This window comes from Cydia fagiglandana, chromosome 18, assembly GCF_963556715.1.
Source record: "Cydia fagiglandana chromosome 18, ilCydFagi1.1, whole genome shotgun sequence".
Lineage (NCBI taxonomy): Eukaryota > Metazoa > Arthropoda > Insecta > Lepidoptera > Tortricidae > Cydia > Cydia fagiglandana.
The window spans coordinates 6,256,724-6,275,760 of record NC_085949.1 but is presented as its reverse complement, the minus strand read 5'-3'; the positions used below and the strand labels follow the sequence as shown (position 1 = coordinate 6,275,760).

At 44.5% G+C, this 19,037-nt stretch overlaps 1 protein-coding gene across 1 annotated transcript in view; it reads right to left on the bottom strand.

Annotated features, from left to right (window-relative positions):
* Positions 1 to 19,037, bottom strand: part of LOC134673323 (DNA damage-binding protein 1) — a 30,930-nt gene that overhangs the window by 8,644 nt on the left and 3,249 nt on the right. Inside the window, exons 6-16 of the mRNA XM_063531294.1 lie at positions 17,954 to 18,036; positions 17,199 to 17,352; positions 16,626 to 16,847; positions 16,001 to 16,163; positions 15,217 to 15,325; positions 14,613 to 14,797; positions 10,782 to 10,933; positions 10,513 to 10,684; positions 9,457 to 9,600; positions 8,701 to 8,824; positions 7,627 to 7,825 (exon numbers count right to left, since the gene is read on the bottom strand). Coding sequence (XP_063387364.1) covers positions 7,627 to 7,825; positions 8,701 to 8,824; positions 9,457 to 9,600; positions 10,513 to 10,684; positions 10,782 to 10,933; positions 14,613 to 14,797; positions 15,217 to 15,325; positions 16,001 to 16,163; positions 16,626 to 16,847; positions 17,199 to 17,352; positions 17,954 to 18,036 — 1,707 coding nt within the window. The remainder of the gene's footprint in view (positions 1 to 7,626; positions 7,826 to 8,700; positions 8,825 to 9,456; positions 9,601 to 10,512; positions 10,685 to 10,781; positions 10,934 to 14,612; positions 14,798 to 15,216; positions 15,326 to 16,000; positions 16,164 to 16,625; positions 16,848 to 17,198; positions 17,353 to 17,953; positions 18,037 to 19,037) is intronic.

Below are 19,037 nucleotides of genomic sequence, written 5' to 3'. Positions count from 1 at the left end.
AGAGCCCTTTAAAAATGGCCAAAATGGTCTAATTGACTAAGCCGCAATGAGAGGCGTGGTATTCAAAACTGATATCAATTAGCCAAAAAAGCAAAACGGTCCGACACAGATAATTTCATAATCATTTAGATTTCCAAATTTGGTTACGATTGGTTAAGTTTTGGAGGAGGAAAAAGAGGAGTACGAAACCTCGATTTTTGTCATTTTTACGCAGGATTTTTTGCCTCAGCTGCAGTTGTCCCTATCGCACTAATTTTAGGGGCGGAGTCAAGTTTCTAAATACGTGCACAGCCAGAAAAGTGATGGGCAATAGTCGACATTTAATGTCGATAATCTAGTGATGTAAGAAGTTATCGATAAACCGTATATTGTGTGAAAATATCTAGATCCTCCTAAGACACAAGGGGTTTTGCGTTGAGAGGGAACACATTTTTGTAGTTACATAGGTACAATTTATTTTGAACTTTTTGATTCTAATATTTCAAATTAGAAATCAAAATCAAACATATTTTATTGCATGGTTATGGGTTTACAAAATTTTTAGGTACAGTCACGCTCCGTAATTGTCGAGCAATTTAAGGTCCTAGCTAGGGAATGCAATCTCGCACCATGATTGGCGATTCGAGATCTCGCACGAAAAATCCGAATCGAGATTGGGTGTTTCGAGATCTCGACATTCAGGTTTTCGGGATCGAGATTAATATCTCAACGAGATCGAATTTGACAAAGTAACTAAAAATGTGTTATTTTAATCAAAAATCTCTAAGAATTCCATACATCATAAAATCGGGCGTATCGAGAAATTCCTAGGAATATGTATAATGAAACGTCGACATTTCATGATCTGCCTAGCGAACACCAGCCATTTTGTGCAAACCTCAAGGTGTGATATTCTGATATTCCTATAGTCTATAGGCAAATTAAACAAAAGTCGTCTCCTTCACGATTTTCGTCGACATCTCTTCTAAATACCTAAAACTGGTATGGACGTGTTCCTCGTGGTCTCCAGAATATGAATAGACCGGTTTTTATTTTATAGGGGGGGGGGGACGTGTCGAAAAAAAGGAAGGAAAAAGTGGGCGGCCGACCAGCATTGATATTTGTTCACGTCTTTAGTCCTATGGGACCGATCGGTTCGTGTGAGATGTCGTTTGAAAGAGTATTAAACGTGCAATTATTGTTTTATAATAACCGTAGTCATAACTGTAGTCATTTACAAAATATTTAAAATATATGATTTTTTACCGTGCATGGATGGCATAAGTACTGACAAAACATGCGTCTAACTCAATAAATTATAACTTTACCGCAATTAATGTTATTATAAAATATACGAAAAATTTCATTAGCTTTCCAAAAACATAAGTTTTATTGCTGTATGATATTATATAACAAAGTAATGATGAATTTTGTTCCGTCACGTAAATGGCGGGCGACCGACCTCAACTGATCATTATTTCTCGGGTTCTATTTTACTGATCAATTAGGATTGTTCATTTTTTTTGGACCTCCATTTTTATTTTATTTTCTGAAAATATAGGTTAATTTAAGATATCAATTTGAATGATTTAGTAATTCGTGGCCCGGTTGAATATTTATAATTTATTGAAAATATGAGATACGACTTCTCGTAAATTACATGTCGTCGGCTGATTAGGATAATGCACAAGCAACAACAAGCATTAAAAAAATAGTTGTCATTGTCAATTGATTGTAATGTCACCTGTCGACAATGTCAGTGTCACGTGTTTCTATAAATAACAATCGTCTGGAACTCGTCTGGAATGGAAAACTCGTTTATTTTGAATCATTAATTTCAAAATACCTACGCTATAAATTTGAGAAAGCTGATTCCAGAAATCTGCCTAAGTTATATAATATAACTTAGTTTTATTGGAGTATGATGATGGCCAATTCAAGCACGACGATGCCTGGATTTCCTCTTTAAAAGAAAAACGCTTGAGGCGCCACGAGCAGGCCTCCAACCCTCACCCATCTGGGGGAGCATACACCTGCCGCGTGTGTGGACGAGGAATCCTCTCCCGCATAGGGCTATACAGCCACGAACGCAAGTGTCGTTACCGGGATGCTGCTTAAAACATCTGACACAGATGAAAAGGCCTATTATAATTTGAGTATGTATCCATATAGCATCCAACTCCAACCATAACTTGGCTGAAATCAAGGAGCAAAGATACAAATGTAAGTTACCTACATCATATATATTTTAACTGATTCGATTTGTAAGAAGATTGGATTCATAAAATAGTTACAAGCGTCAGGCGTAAAGGTAGCTTAGCCCAGTGGGTACTTTATACCGGCTTGTCACCATAGTTTGGATATTGTACTACTTATACTACTATATTAGGAACAAGCCAATTTTGCTAATTATATCCTATTATTTCAGGTCATCGTGATTCCTATTTAGATACAGCTGTGGGATATGTAATGTACAAATGAGGTTGATTTTGTTAAGGCACTTGGGCCCAGAACAAAGTTGAGCATTTTGTATTGAAACGAACGTCATATTAATTATTAATCGTCGTAATATTTTACGACCGTAAATAATGCCTGGGAACAGAGTAAATAACAAACCATACACTTCTCTTCTGGATGGTCAACAAGAAGCCATCATTATCAGATGCTCGTGCAGAACTTGATAAACATACATATATGTAAAGTTACTATTTTTTTACATATATGCATATATTTCCTAAATTAATACAAAAGTAGGTAAACAAAAACATGTTTTATTATTCACAACTCTTTATTAACTTAAGTGTTGTCCACCATGATATCAGCAGCTTGAACTGCAACATGTACCTGGAGATCAGAAATTATATCTTTTTAAAGCAGTTTCAGGCTGAATTTTGAGTATGGCTATGTATTCTTGTATATATTCTTTCTTTCTAGTAGGCACCATCTCTGTTTAACTCTTTTACCTTTAGATACTCTGGCTACATTACCACAGAAAAAAAATAGATACCACGACCCTACCAATAAAGTGAGCTTTTAAATAATTGTAGTAAAATAATATTAATTTTATACTTACATCGACGTGATCCTACAGCAATACCGCCCACAATCTCTTTGCTTTGCCTTAAGGTTGACTGGTAGAGAATGCTTTTGGCATTAAGTCCGCCTTTTGTACGATAAGTTTTTCTTTTGTGCAATAAAGTTTAAACAAATAAATACTGTGTGTAACACTTGAAGTAGGTAGGTATTCCAAGTTTAATTCACGGCACCATCTTTCACGTCGTAGGTCTTCGTGGATTCGAACTATTATTTTTGTGAATCATTCCCACACGTAGGAACAAGGTTTTTGATATATTATTAAGCAATGAAATCTATTCTTTAGGTATTAATTATAAATCAAATCGTAACAAACAAGCGCAACTGTTTAACTGAAAGTTTTTATTATGACAATCGATGACAATGATAACTTTGACAATTACGTGAGTGACGGATTTATTTACTATGGTTCGATAACTTTTATTATGCGACGACTTTACATTCAGCCTAGGAGAAGGTCAAACTAAGGTCATAAGGATATTTGTTGAAATATCTTCAATCCTCAATTATTATATCGCAGCAAATGTCGGAAATTGTTTAGAAACCTTATATCTCGAAATGGTTTTCGAAATAGAACATTTAAAAAAAAATGAACAATCCTAATTGGTGATGCATACCATTAGAAAGAATATTAAACATACTATAATTGGTTTCTAATAACCGTAGTCATAACTTTAGTCATTTACAAAATCATTGAAAATATATGATTTCTCGATCAATTATTTTACAATGCCCCCGCTATGAAGCTAGGAATATCAAAGAATGCATTGCTCTGATGGATCCGCCGTCTCTTTCATAAGGAAGATCGTGATATGCCTGGGTTAATATTAGATCAGGAAATGGTGGCGTTTCATGATACGCCTAGGATTACGATTTTTAACATAAAATCAATTTAATTTTTACTTTACTTCTATGAAATGCTATCGATGTTAAACCACTATTTACCTTTACTTAGAAACTGCGTAACAATAATAGAGCTAAAGCCGGACACATAATAGCACTGCCTGAACAACATGAATCTAAGGTCATATATTACTTAAAACAAAGTTTTTCACTTTCAGTCTTGTTCGAGATCTCGAAAATATTAATCGAGATCTCGACCGAGATTGCATATATCGAGATTTCCTGTCAACTAGGTTAAATTTCGAAAATACGTGCGAGATCTAGCGAGATCTCGAAATTGCGAGATCTAGATTGCATTCCCTAGTCCTAGCTGAATTGGTTGTTTCATACACTTACTCTTACTCTATAGAATGTCCAATCCTGCCTTACAAAGACATTAATATTTATATTTGTCATGTCTATACTTCGTTTCTGAGCATTATTGAAAAAAAAATACTTACTTGATACTAGTATTAACCACTAAGTACATAAATAGGGTAATTCGCCAGTAACAGGCCACTATTAGTAACTGGCCACGCCAAACCAAAAGTGAATTCTAGTTACCTATAAATAGAATTCATTTTAGTATAAGGTGGCCAGTTATTGAAACCTTATACCTACTAAAATGAATTCTGTATAGAGGTGAATGGAATTCATTTTTAGTTTAGGGCGGCCAGTTACTGGCGAATTACCCTATTCGATATCGAGTTCCGTAAACGTAAGCCGGGTAAGTAAAAAAGTTCAATCGCAATAGGGTAATTCGTCAGTGGCCACCCCAAACCAAAAATGAATTATATTCACCTATAAATAGAATTAATTTTAGTATAAGGTGGCCAGTTATTGAAGTTATTGAAACCTTATACTAAAATGAATTCTGTTTATAGGTGAATAGGATTCATTTTTAGTTTAGGGCGGCCAGTTATTAAAAGTGGCTAGTTACTGGCGAATTACCCTACTTAGTAGTAGCAGTAACAAAAAGTGACAATACAAATTGCAATCAGTCAGGTGCGCGCCAGCGCCAGTACGGGCGCACCGCACGCGTCTGTGTGCGTGCATTACACATACAAATACAGTCTCTCACGGCGCGGTTACGCCCCGTCAGAGCGACGGGTATATTCAGCTTGAAATCTCAAAATTGACTTTTAGCTCAGCTCCCGTTTCGTCTTAACTTGTGGCTCACCTTCGAATGTGTGCTGGTCGATGATGAGCAGGTTGTGTATCTCGAGGTCGGCGGCCTGCGGCGCGTGCTTGGGCGCCTGCGCGGCGGCGCCCGACGTGGCGGCGGCGCCCGTGGACGCCGACGCGCGCACGGCCGTGGCGGCGCCGCCCGCCACGCCCCACTCCGGCTTGTGACTCACCCTCGAATGTGTGCTGGTCGATGATGAGCAGGTTGTGTATCTCGAGGTCGGCGGCCTGCGGCGCGTGCTTGGGCGCCTGCGCGGCGGCGCCCGACGTGGCGGCGGCGCCCGTGGACGCCGACGCGCGCACGGCCGTGGCGGCGCCGCCCGCCACGCCCCACTCCGGCTTGTGACTCACCCTCGAATGTGTGCTGGTCGATGATGAGCAGGTTGTGTATCTCGAGGTCGGCGGCCTGCGGCGCGTGCTTGGGCGCCTGCGCGGCGGCGCCCGACGTGGCGGCGGCGCCCGTGGACGCCGACGCGCGCACGGCCGTGGCGGCGCCGCCCGCCACGCCCCACTCCGGCTTGTGACTCACCCTCGAATGTGTGCTGGTCGATGATGAGCAGGTTGTGTATCTCGAGGTCGGCGGCCTGCGGCGCGTGCTTGGGCGCCTGCGCGGCGGCGCCCGACGTGGCGGCGGCGCCCGTGGACGCCGACGCGCGCACGGCCGTGGCGGCGCCGCCCGCCACGCCCCACTCCGGCTTGTGACTCACCCTCGAATGTGTGCTGGTCGATGATGAGCAGGTTGTGTATCTCGAGGTCGGCGGCCTGCGGCGCGTGCTTGGGCGCCTGCGCGGCGGCGCCCGACGTGGCGGCGGCGCCCGTGGACGCCGACGCGCGCACGGCCGTGGCGGCGCCGCCCGCCACGCCCCACTCCGGCTTGTGACTCACCCTCGAATGTGTGCTGGTCGATGATGAGCAGGTTGTGTATCTCGAGGTCGGCGGCCTGCGGCGCGTGCTTGGGCGCCTGCGCGGCGGCGCCCGACGTGGCGGCGGCGCCCGTGGACGCCGACGCGCGCACGGCCGTGGCGGCGCCGCCCGCCACGCCCCACTCCGGCTTGTGACTCACCCTCGAATGTGTGCTGGTCGATGATGAGCAGGTTGTGTATCTCGAGGTCGGCGGCCTGCGGCGCGTGCTTGGGCGCCTGCGCGGCGGCGCCCGACGTGGCGGCGGCGCCCGTGGACGCCGACGCGCGCACGGCCGTGGCGGCGCCGCCCGCCACGCCCCACTCCGGCTTGTGACTCACCCTCGAATGTGTGCTGGTCGATGATGAGCAGGTTGTGTATCTCGAGGTCGGCGGCCTGCGGCGCGTGCTTGGGCGCCTGCGCGGCGGCGCCCGACGTGGCGGCGGCGCCCGTGGACGCCGACGCGCGCACGGCCGTGGCGGCGCCGCCCGCCACGCCCCACTCCGGCTTGTGACTCACCCTCGAATGTGTGCTGGTCGATGATGAGCAGGTTGTGTATCTCGAGGTCGGCGGCCTGCGGCGCGTGCTTGGGCGCCTGCGCGGCGGCGCCCGACGTGGCGGCGGCGCCCGTGGACGCCGACGCGCGCACGGCCGTGGCGGCGCCGCCCGCCACGCCCCACTCCGGCTTGTGACTCACCCTCGAATGTGTGCTGGTCGATGATGAGCAGGTTGTGTATCTCGAGGTCGGCGGCCTGCGGCGCGTGCTTGGGCGCCTGCGCGGCGGCGCCCGACGTGGCGGCGGCGCCCGTGGACGCCGACGCGCGCACGGCCGTGGCGGCGCCGCCCGCCACGCCCCACTCCGGCTTGTGACTCACCCTCGAATGTGTGCTGGTCGATGATGAGCAGGTTGTGTATCTCGAGGTCGGCGGCCTGCGGCGCGTGCTTGGGCGCCTGCGCGGCGGCGCCCGACGTGGCGGCGGCGCCCGTGGACGCCGACGCGCGCACGGCCGTGGCGGCGCCGCCCGCCACGCCCCACTCCGGCTTGTGACTCACCCTCGAATGTGTGCTGGTCGATGATGAGCAGGTTGTGTATCTCGAGGTCGGCGGCCTGCGGCGCGTGCTTGGGCGCCTGCGCGGCGGCGCCCGACGTGGCGGCGGCGCCCGTGGACGCCGACGCGCGCACGGCCGTGGCGGCGCCGCCCGCCACGCCCCACTCCGGCTTGTGACTCACCCTCGAATGTGTGCTGGTCGATGATGAGCAGGTTGTGTATCTCGAGGTCGGCGGCCTGCGGCGCGTGCTTGGGCGCCTGCGCGGCGGCGCCCGACGTGGCGGCGGCGCCCGTGGACGCCGACGCGCGCACGGCCGTGGCGGCGCCGCCCGCCACGCCCCACTCCGGCTTGTGACTCACCCTCGAATGTGTGCTGGTCGATGATGAGCAGGTTGTGTATCTCGAGGTCGGCGGCCTGCGGCGCGTGCTTGGGCGCCTGCGCGGCGGCGCCCGACGTGGCGGCGGCGCCCGTGGACGCCGACGCGCGCACGGCCGTGGCGGCGCCGCCCGCCACGCCCCACTCCGGCTTGTGACTCACCCTCGAATGTGTGCTGGTCGATGATGAGCAGGTTGTGTATCTCGAGGTCGGCGGCCTGCGGCGCGTGCTTGGGCGCCTGCGCGGCGGCGCCCGACGTGGCGGCGGCGCCCGTGGACGCCGACGCGCGCACGGCCGTGGCGGCGCCGCCCGCCGCGCCCCACTCCAGCTTGTCCACGCGCATCGTGATCACGCCGAACGTCTACAAGTTAGAGGTCAACGCTGGGTTTCAACTTCTTTGGAGACACAAACGAGCAAAATTAATGCGAATGTCTAGTAGCGAGTGGTCAATGTTGGGCATCGTTCTTTGGCTGGAAACATCGAGCAAAATGGTATGGTATGCGACACGAAAACTGAGTGGGTATTTAATTTCACACCGCGAAGATTAAAGCGAGGTGATCAGTGTAGAGATGTCGGCCTAAGACCTCGCATATCGTTGTTGTAAAGGTGATGCCCATGGGCGTACGCAGCATTTTTTAAGGGGTGGGGCAGAAGTAGGGGAGGCTGGGTACGTTGTAACAGGGTACGGTTGAAACTGAAATTCTAATCTTATGGTCAGAGACCAGGGTGGGGCAACTGCCCCACCGAGGATACGCCTATGATGATGCCTTATATTTCCAATTTAATCTCGACGTCTACAATTAGGGTAATGAGAAATAGGGCTGGATTTTCCGGCCGACTCAGAATTCCATGTTAAAAAAAAAAGACGTCTACAATCTTACGCCGATTCTATTAACCACTTTTATGTCTTAAGTCTTAAGGCTAAATCGACCACCAAGTATATAATGTATATCTACAATTGCAAAAACAATCGTATTTTCAAAATAACGTGTAGAAAGAAAGCACGTTATAAACGACCGTATACTAAATAGCGAGCCCATTTCGTGGTAAACAATGTGTACCTGAATATGTATGTTTACCTTATCATGTTACTTTTGTATCTTAGACTAGTTTATCACGAAAAATAAATGATTTATAAAATAAATGAAATACTCATCACCACATGAAAATTAATTAGAAACATTTAAAATACCGATACAAAAATGTATATCAAAATATTTAGTCGAATCTGGTTACCTGTGATGCTTCTTGATAAGCGATGCGTCGTGGCGTCTCACCGAGGGGTACTGTCCTGATATGAAGTTTTTGTATTTCGTCTATTGTGCCGATGGTTACCGTGCTGTCTGTGGCTAGCGCCAAACTATTGAAAACAAATTAATACATTAAAACTGCGTCGAGCAAAATAAGCGAAAAAGGCAGTCACCGTTTCAGACGCTAGCGTTCACATCTCTTTAAAAAAAATCATAATAAATGTCACAATTATCCCAAAGAGTGTGTTTACAACGAATCACCCTTGAAAATCTGAAATCTTTTACAATATAATAAATACACTTATGCAAAGTTGTACCTAAATAAAATGAGATACGAGATTCAGCGTTTAGTAAAATTTGTATAAAAAAATCGATGCTCAAGCTATAAAATCCAAAAGCCAGATAATTGGACTACAACGAATCAGCCTTTTCCTATTTTTCCTCTTAAAGGCAACAGAGAAATTCAATCGTAAATGTAAACTTTCGTAAAATATCCATACATCCGCCATATCTGTCAAAATTCTCCTTTGATTCAGATGCCCGCTGGGGCTCGTGCGGAGCGGTCGTGTACCTAGACGTCCCATTTTGACATTTCGTTTTGGCATATATACTGACAGAAATTCCATGTCCAATGATTTTCTATCATCATTCGTATACATGATGATAGAAAATCATTTTGAAATGTTTCTTTTCTGGGATTTTATGCGCACTTGGCTGTATTATTACAATTTTTATACATTACCTGTCAGGATAAGCAGCCGCGTTCAACGAGCACATGTGAGTGACCTCTTTGAGGTTCACGTTCGAGAAGACGAGCTTGTGATTCGAAGAGAAGATGACGGTGGGCCGGTCGGAGCACGCGAATATGTTGGTTGTGGATAGTGATCTGTGAATAAATAAAACTGTTACGGAATGACCTTGTTTTGCATGTTAAGACTGTTTAAAGAGACACACAGAGTGGATGTGCTCATGTTTAGCCCCCCTCCACACTCTTGCGCGAATCGCGCGAATGCGAGTGTGGCGTCGATTTCGCAGATCTCTAGTTATCTCTCTAGAGATATCTAGTTTAAATACGATTGGGCCAAAAATGCCGAAGTAGAATATGGCGGCCGGCTTTTATAAATTTTGAAAATAGATGCATATTTAGGGTCCTCGATACCCGATACTCGATATAGGGGGTACTCGTAAGGATATCGATTTTTCGACGACGCATTACACTGTACATATATTGTGTTGTTGTTGTACCAACCGGAGACTTCTAAATACAGTCGGTGGATTATAGTTCGTAGTTTCGTTACTGAGCCCGAGCTAATCCTATTGTCTATTGTTAAGTAAAACCGCTCGTGCCACGTGCCACAACCACCTGCATAAAAACCTGCGTAATTCGGTTACTGAGTGCCGGCGAGTCGAACACTACAGAACCAGTCTAAAATGTGTCATCGAGATGCGTAACAAAGGCGCGTTATCGGAGAGCGCACCTACACTGGTTTTATGAGCGTTGGACTAGCCCGCGCTCAGGTGCCAAATAGAATGAGTATGACCCTTTTTTGCAGGTAAGTAGCACGTGCGGTTTTACTTAACAATAGACAATAGGATTAGCCATCGGGCTCTGTTTGAAAGCTACGCAGTATACCAAAGGTGACGTATTTTTCAACACAACATTTTTAACATTAGCAGACCAAAAATGACGTAATTCAAAATGGCGACCGGCTTAATACAATTTGGATTTTAGACTACTGACTAATAATTGGGGTTTTCTCGGATTCCCAGATATCAGTATTTTACGTTGCGTACATACCGGAAACTTCTAAGTACAGTCGGTTGCGTGCCGAGTGTGACGCGTTTCCGGTTAGTCAGCACGCCAGTCTCCGGGTCCACGGTGAAGTAGAACATGGAGCCGTCTCCCAAAGCGCAGAGTAAATAACACACGCCTTCCAGAGTGCAGATAAGCAGCGAACGCGGAATTATTTCTGTGGAAGAAAGGGTCATTTAGTATTAAAGTATGCTTCTCATTAACTAAAAAAGCAGCCTTCTTATACCTATAGCTAGAAATCTCCAGAAACTAACCTCCAGATAGTTTCTCAGTGTGTAGAGGCCTGAGATCCGGCAGCCGCAGTACTCTGACGGATATATCCGTCCACAGCCCGACGCCAAGTAACGCCGTGTCGCCGCCGGGGCCTAGGTCCAAGCAGGCCACTTCTTCGTCCATGCACACCTCCCTGCATAAAAATACTCAAATTTTAACCTTATAATTTTTAAAGATAGTCAACTGCCTATTTAGTTTTGCGATGAATGTTCAATTTTTTTTTCTATTGTCCCAAGTTGAAATATTAGGACGTGTGATAAGCAGAATGGCCGAGTCAGAGTGCAGATTGCGGCAGCGGCGAGAGGGTAGAACCCTAAGTGGGAATGAGAGATCAGCTCGCAGTGGGTACGAGTTCTCACTCACATTGTCACTCGCCGCTATAGTCGGAGAAACGTTTTAATAGATTTTTGACAGTTATGAAACCTACTGTTTAACTGAAAGCCTTAACTCACGTTGGTTCGACTACCGCTGCTGCGCGATGTCGTTCCGACATGTATAGTACTCCGACTCGGCCATTCTGCTTGTAACACGACCTCAGGGCCATTCCACGAAAAAATAACAATTTTAGACGGGGTGTTTTTATGATACAATTAACTGCCAACATACCGTGTTTTAGGCTTGGTTTTAAGCAAATATACTCACGCTAGGGTTGTAAGCGAAGCATCTCCGAGCGCGACGAGGTAGATGCGCGGTCCGGCCGCGCACACGCAGCGCGTCTCGCTACACGCCACTACGGAGACACCTCGAGACCCGCCGACAGCCCACTGCGCTGCTAGCGTCCAGCCGGACTCTTTGTGTGCGATCAGGGATATACTCACGCTAGTGTTGTAAGCGAAGCGTCTCCGAGCGCGACGAGGTAGATGCGCGGTCCGGCCGCGCACACGCAGCGCGTCTCGCTACACGCCACTACGGAGACACCTCGAGACCCGCCGACAGCCCACTGCGCTGCTAGCGTCCAGCCGGACTCTTTGTGTGCGATCAGGGATATACTCACGCTAGTGTTGTAAGCGAAGCGTCTCCGAGCGCGACGAGGTAGATGCGCGGTCCGGCCGCGCACACGCAGCGCGTCTCGCTACACGCCACTACGGAGACACCTCGAGACCCGCTGACAGCCCACTGCGCTGCTAGCGTCCAGCCGGACTCTTTGTGTGCGATCAGGGATATACTCACGCTAGTGTTGTAAGCGAAGCGTCTCCGAGCGCGACGAGGTAGATGCGCGGTCCGGCCGCGCACACGCAGCGCGTCTCGCTACACGCCACTACGGAGACACCTCGAGACCCGCCGACAGCCCACTGCGCTGCTAGCGTCCAGCCGGACTCTTTGTGTGCGATCAGGGATATACTCACGCTAGGGTCATTCCAGGTGATTTCAACAAATCGAGTGTGCCGTATGATTTTTGATTTGAATAAAAAAAATTGAGGATATACTTCATGGTGGCAGAAGTGCTGAACCACCACCAGTTTTTTTTTTTATCTTTTAATTTCCAAGTTTTGCCCATTCGAAGTTAACAGTGGGGTTAAATTCCTGCTTGTACAAAATCAGACCTAACTTTTTTTCTATAAAAGGTAACGAAATAATTATTACTTTTTTTTGATTAGGTAAGAAATGTGGATATTATACTGTATGACAAAATTTATCTGAATTAACTACAAAAAAAAAATGGTGACCACCCGAAGTGTATACCTCATTGGTCAATTATTGCAATTTTAAATTGGTTCTTGTGCCAACCCTGGTGCATATCAAATATTACTTTTTTCTGAAATATAAAGTACTTGCCGTGTTCATCTTGTAAAATTAATATAATTGTGTTAGATCAATTACTTCTAATAGAAAAATATAAGTGAAAATTGAGAAATTCGAAAAATGCTCGTGTTTGACTCTAAAAAAATCCATGTGGAAGATAAAATAAAAATTTGATTTTAGTCAGCAAATATAGCTGATATCTTCGTTAATTAGATTTAGAAAAAAAAGGTTTGTTATTTTGCCTATTTTTTGAAATATGATTTTTTAAACTGCTCGTCTCATACATTTTCGCTCTTGTTGTATTTATGCAGATTAAAATACATATGACCTTAAACTTATAAATATGAATGAATTCGATGGAAAAATATAAATAAAATCCAGACGATTGAAATTTACTTTATATATTTATACAATAAAAAAAAAATCATTTGCAAACCTTTGCTACTTCAAAATTTTCTGAAGTTGAATAACGTCGCACTTTTAATTCATTTTGAGAAATGGGAACGAAGCTATGATAATAACGTGTATTTTTTATGGTCCTTATATTTTTAAATCGCTCTGATAGATATACCTCAGCTTCTTCGACATCTGATTTTGAGACGAAAAAGAACTTGATCCCATGAATTTGAACAGTCAACTATTAATAATAATAACACAAGCACTTACTACAAAGAGTTTGCACCACTTCATTATCTCCTAGATAAATACAATTTCCTATAGAACTTCGATAAGGATTATTGGTCCGTTTACTTATGTTCGTAATTTAGCCATGTAACATGCAAATAAAGCTTGTTAACAAGTCAGGAGGCGTCGGTTATTTTCTACACGGCTAAATTAAGAAACATTCGCAAGTGATTCACAATCCTTGTCAGGTAACAGTGCATTGTCGAATTTCTACCCTCGTTAAATTTACAAATGAAATTATTGCCATGTCAAAAAAAATATTTGATAATAAAAAACGTAAATAATATCCGTATGACCAATTACCGTCCCATTTTTATTAATTTATAACATAAAACATTTTGTATCGATAGTTGTAAACAGTAGCATGTTAAAAAAATCATATTTCAAAAAATAGGCAAAATAACAAAACTTTTTTTTCTAAATCTAATTAACGAAGATATCAGCTATATTTTCTGACTACAATCAAATTTTTATTTTCTCTTCCACATGGTTTTTTTTAGAGTCAAACACGAGCATTTTTCGAATTTCTCAATTTTCACTTACATTTTTCTATTAGAAGTAATTGATCTAACACAATTATATTTATTTTACAAGATGAACACGGTAAGTACATTATATTTCAGAAAAAAGTAATATTTGATATGCACCAGGGTTGGCACAAGAACCATTTTAAAATTGCAATAATTGACCAATTAGGTGTACACTTCGAGTGGTCACCATTTTTTTTTGTAGTTAATTCAGATAAATTTTGTCATACAGTATAATATCCACATTTCATACCTAATCAAAAAAAGTAATAATTATTTCGTTACCTTTTATATAAAAAAAGTTAGGTCTGATTTTGTACAAGCAAGAATTTGACCCCACTGCTAACTTCGAATGGGCAAAACTTGGAAATTAAAAGATAAAAAAAAACTGGTGGTGGTTCAGCACTTCTGCCACCATGAAATATATCCTCAATTTTTTTATGCAAATCAAAAATCATGCGGCACACTTTTTAATTCAAATTTGTTGAAATCACATGGAATGACCCGCTAGTGTTGTAAGCGAAGCGTCTCCGAGCGCGACGAGGTAGATGCGCGGTCCGGCCGCGCACACGCAGCGCGTCTCGCTACACGCCACTACGGAGACACCTCGAGACCCGCCGACAGCCCACTGCGCTGCTAGCGTCCAGCCGGACTCTTTGTGTGCGATCAGGGATATACTCACGCTAGTGTTGTAAGCGAAGCGTCTCCGAGCGCGACGAGGTAGATGCGCGGTCCGGCCGCGCACACGCAGCGCGTCTCGCTACACGCCACTACGGAGACACCTCGAGACCCGCTGACAGCCCACTGCGCTGCTAGCGTCCAGCCGGACTCTTTGTGTGCGATCAGGGATATACTCACGCTAGTGTTGTAAGCGAAGCGTCTCCGAGCGCGACGAGGTAGATGCGCGGTCCGGCCGCGCACACGCAGCGCGTCTCGCTACACGCCACTACGGAGACACCTCGAGACCCGCCGACAGCCCACTGCGCTGCTAGCGTCCAGCCCGACTCTTTGTGTGCGATCAGGGATATGCCTTCATCCGTAACCTGCAACAACCAAAGACAACTACAAACATACCCTTTGTTTCCCATAAAGTTTTAAGTAATAATGTATTGTTTGTCATATTATCGTTAGTCATAAAACTGAAACCGTTAACTTTTCAGGATTTTCGTAAGGTTATTGTATAGATAGGTTAGGTTAGGTATTTTATGGCAATCCTGAAAAGTTACGCGTTTCTGAGAAAAACCAATTATGACTAACGAACATTCGGACAAACAATACATTATGACTTAAAACTATTGGGAAACAATAGAGACCCCAAACATACTTTACCAAAAAGTTCGTAAGGTGGTCGTAAGTAAAAAGTAGCTTAATTTAGGACTAAGTACAGTAGACATATTGCCAACAACATCCAATCCATCCATTCATTGACAACAGTCAATTTCGTTGATAGAATAATTATTACCTGTATGAGTTGGTTGTGGCATACATTTCCCGTGTAGAATGTCTGTCTGTCTGAGACAAAACCTTTGATTTCTGTTTCCTCCACTTCTTCGCCATTCAGTGTCAATACCCTGCAAATTATTGGAAGTTTAGATACAACAAGAAATATATATATATTTTATGTAGAGACGTCGCGGGAAACCGTTGGTTGAGGTCAGCGAATGACCGTTCGCTGGGGAGATCCTTGGGGGAGGCCGTTGTCCAGCAGTGGATGTCTTTCGGCTGAGATGATGATGATGAGAAACGCTAGCAAGTTAAGTGCGCAACACTGTTGTAAGTGCTGTGTGCACGGCAACAACGTCACATTTTCATCGTAATTCTAATTTGTATGGTGGTGTTGCCCCATTACCCCACTACAAACTTAATCTTTTGAGTCCCAGCGATCAGCGAGATCCGGTCATCAATGAAAATTGAATTTTAAATTTATATCCTCAAGGTCGTTTTTCGGCTGACTAATTTAGATCCTTGGCACTCGAGGTGTTATACGGACAGCAGACAGCACACTACTAAGCTTATGTAATAAGATAATAACTGCACAAACAATACTAAATAAATTGTAAATTAGATATGGAAGAGCGGTGCCTCCGAGCACAGGTTATTTTGTAAATAACTTACAGGGAGACACCAGCCATTGTTAAAAATATGTAATGCTTTTTAATGAAATAAAGAATTTTGTTATTATATCTTTTGTAACAATTAGCGCTGATTTCCTATAATAATAAACCATTAATATTTTATAACATTACCTAGTCTGTCCTACAAATGCTAGCACCAACGTGTCATGGTAGGTAGAATCCTGGGCTAGAGTCAGCGCCCACATGCCCTTAATGCCCGGCAGGTCTATGGAGGCCTGCTCCTGGATGCCGATGCCGTTTCTGATGATGCGCAGCGAGCCCATTTTGAATGCACCTGGAAAGATGGGTGCGTGTGAGAATATATTTGTATACTATATAATATCAAGCGATCAAGTGGCATGCGTAATTAAAGATAGCAGCCATGTCCTTCTTGATAATTTTGTTTTCAGAATTCGGACGGTGGAGATTCCGAAATGTTTCTTGATTTTAGGGTTCCGTATCAAACAGGTACAAAAGGAACCCTATTTTTCTAATGCGGCGGCCAATGCGACCTTGCACTTAGACTTACATGTCTGTGAGTTGTCATGGGAGTCGTTTTTAGGGTTTTCAAGTTTTTGCCTGTTTTAGCGATCTAACCTATATTTTTTTGGGGTGTGCACGCGTAAAGCCAGTAATGCCCCGATACCTCATTTTCGCAGCTCTATAATTGTTTTTAAGTAATTGTAATTTATGATCTGTATTTTAAAACTGTAGAAGTTTTGGTGCCTCCTGTAAGCTTGTGTCTGAACAAACTGACCCGAGCACGTGATGAGCTGGTTCTGGCCCTGCCTCTCCAGGTCCACCACGCACATGTCCACGATGGGCGCCAGGCTGGTGAAGGACTCCATGGTCTGCACGTACTGCGCCGCCTCGTCTCGCGCGGCCGACAGGCGGACCAGCGCCGAGTCGCCGAAACGGGACCCGATGAACACGACGCCGTTGTCGAGGTATGTCATGCATTCGGGGATCGGAATTTCGCCTGGGGAAAACAAAAATTGATATAGTGTTGTTATTGTCACGGCTCTGTAAAAGAGATTGGCATTATAATCCCAATATTCGGTGCAAGTCGGAGTTTAAACAAAAGCGACTGTCATCTTGCATTAACCTACAGACGCGATAACCTTAAAATTAAGGTTTTTTTTGGCTGGCAAATTTGTATCCCTGAGAATCAAAGGGCAAACCAGGGCCTAGTCGGGATTGGTCACGTTTCAAAACGATCTTTTCCGTCACAGAAAAGTATCTTATCTGATACATCAATATGAATTGAAGCAAAGCCGAGAAACAAATTCGTAAATAGGTAAAAGGTTAAAATAGAAGCAATAGTACTCACCAAGTAACTCCACTTTAAGATCCTTGACCGCTTGAGTGCCATCAATCTTCTCTTGCAGTTCTAACAGCAGCATGAACAAACGGCCTGCAATGTCGCCCAGTAGATACCGCAGACCGGCCGTGTCCACGCGGCAGTAGCAGTTTATTGGTGTTAACTGTTAACAGCAAAATTAAGTTTAACGCTAGAAATTTCCTTTCTTGAAAAAGGAGAGCATAATTACAGATTCACACACACACACACAGAGGTCGCCCGTGAGCACAGAATAAATAATAGTACTACCGCACAGAAAGGACACTTACTACAAAACCGAAGTTTGACAGCGAGTCAGGGACGAATTATGCTATCCCTTTCTAATGTATGGCACTATCCCTTTCGGCTATTTAGGGTTGTCAAAATTCAAGTAATTATCTTATCTGTGGTTGTGCACGCAAAAGGACGACAAGTGGTCCCAACCCTAATAATTGCTCGGAGCAATGCTGAGCCGAACGGAGCCGAGTTTGCCCGAAAGGAGCAGTTTCTCCCCACTGCCGTGAGTTTTAATTTAGGCGTTTTGACGAGCCTTGACTCGCCTGGCGCTCAAATAAAATAGTTCACATTTTTGCCACGCCGATCGCGATCATCGTTTTTAATGTCCCCATGCAGTTTTGTTGCTTTTTAAAAATAAAGGAATATCTCCTTTAAGTAAAATGAGCCAGCTTAAGGATTTAAGGTAGTTTCCCTCCAGGGCCCGACTTATCTTTCCACCCTGTATATACCTTGATTTGCGGTGGTGCAACAGCTACGTAATTTTGTCCATCGTGGTATACTATAGACTCTGTGCCAATGACGATAGCCCCACCTGCAAAAAGTTTAACGTATTCACTGCTTAGCAATGGTCGTAGTGTTACTACATAACATGGTTAGAACAGTTAAAAGGTATATTGCTACAAAGTGATGTGATTAACACATTGAGTACCGGGGGAACCCGCTTGGCCGGTTCTCTGTTCGTAATCGCTTTCCTCTACAAAGCGGGAAAACGCTGGGATCGGCTACGAGCGTAGCGCTACGAAAACTTTGGCAGTGGATGATGCGAATACCGAATTAACCGAATAATGGGTTAGCCATTAGAAAACTGTATAATGTATGGTGGGAAAAGAAAAATCCATGGGATACAGTTACAAACTAGACATGGCAAATTTATGTGGCTTGCCAAAGCAATTTTTGAGGTCCCAATAGCCGGGTCCACACAGAGCGAGCATACGCGCGAGGCATTTTCCTCGCGCACAAAACGGCCAGTGTAGACGTGCCTCGCGCGCGCCGCCTCGGCCGAGGCATATTGCTTCGTGCATGTGCTCGCTCCGTATGGACCTGGCTAATCATAATCACACTTTTATATACAATTATACATATTATCTTCTTTTGCATGTTACGTTTTATTATACCAATATACACGGTGTAACATGAGTAAACCGAATAATTCTAACAGCGTATTCCTGATCATATATAGAGACAAAAATGTCCTATAAACTTTTTTGAAATTCGCCTAGTTTCAGAGATATTATTAATTTATAAAAAAACAAGTTTTTATTGTTACATAGTGTAAAAGGCTTTTTTGACGGTGATGTTGCTGCTATGGGACGTAGTTTAAATATCCTTATTGATAGATGTCAAAAAGTGACAAGTAACACTTTGCAAAAAGTAGGTTCTACGAAAAAAACATGTAAAAATCAATTTTAAGTGACAAGTTTACCAATAACATTTATTTTTTATGTACAAATACATTCAAAAAATTGAAAAAAACACAACAAAAAAAAATTTTTTTTGGCGAAATTGACCTAAACTCATTAATTTTTTTACTTC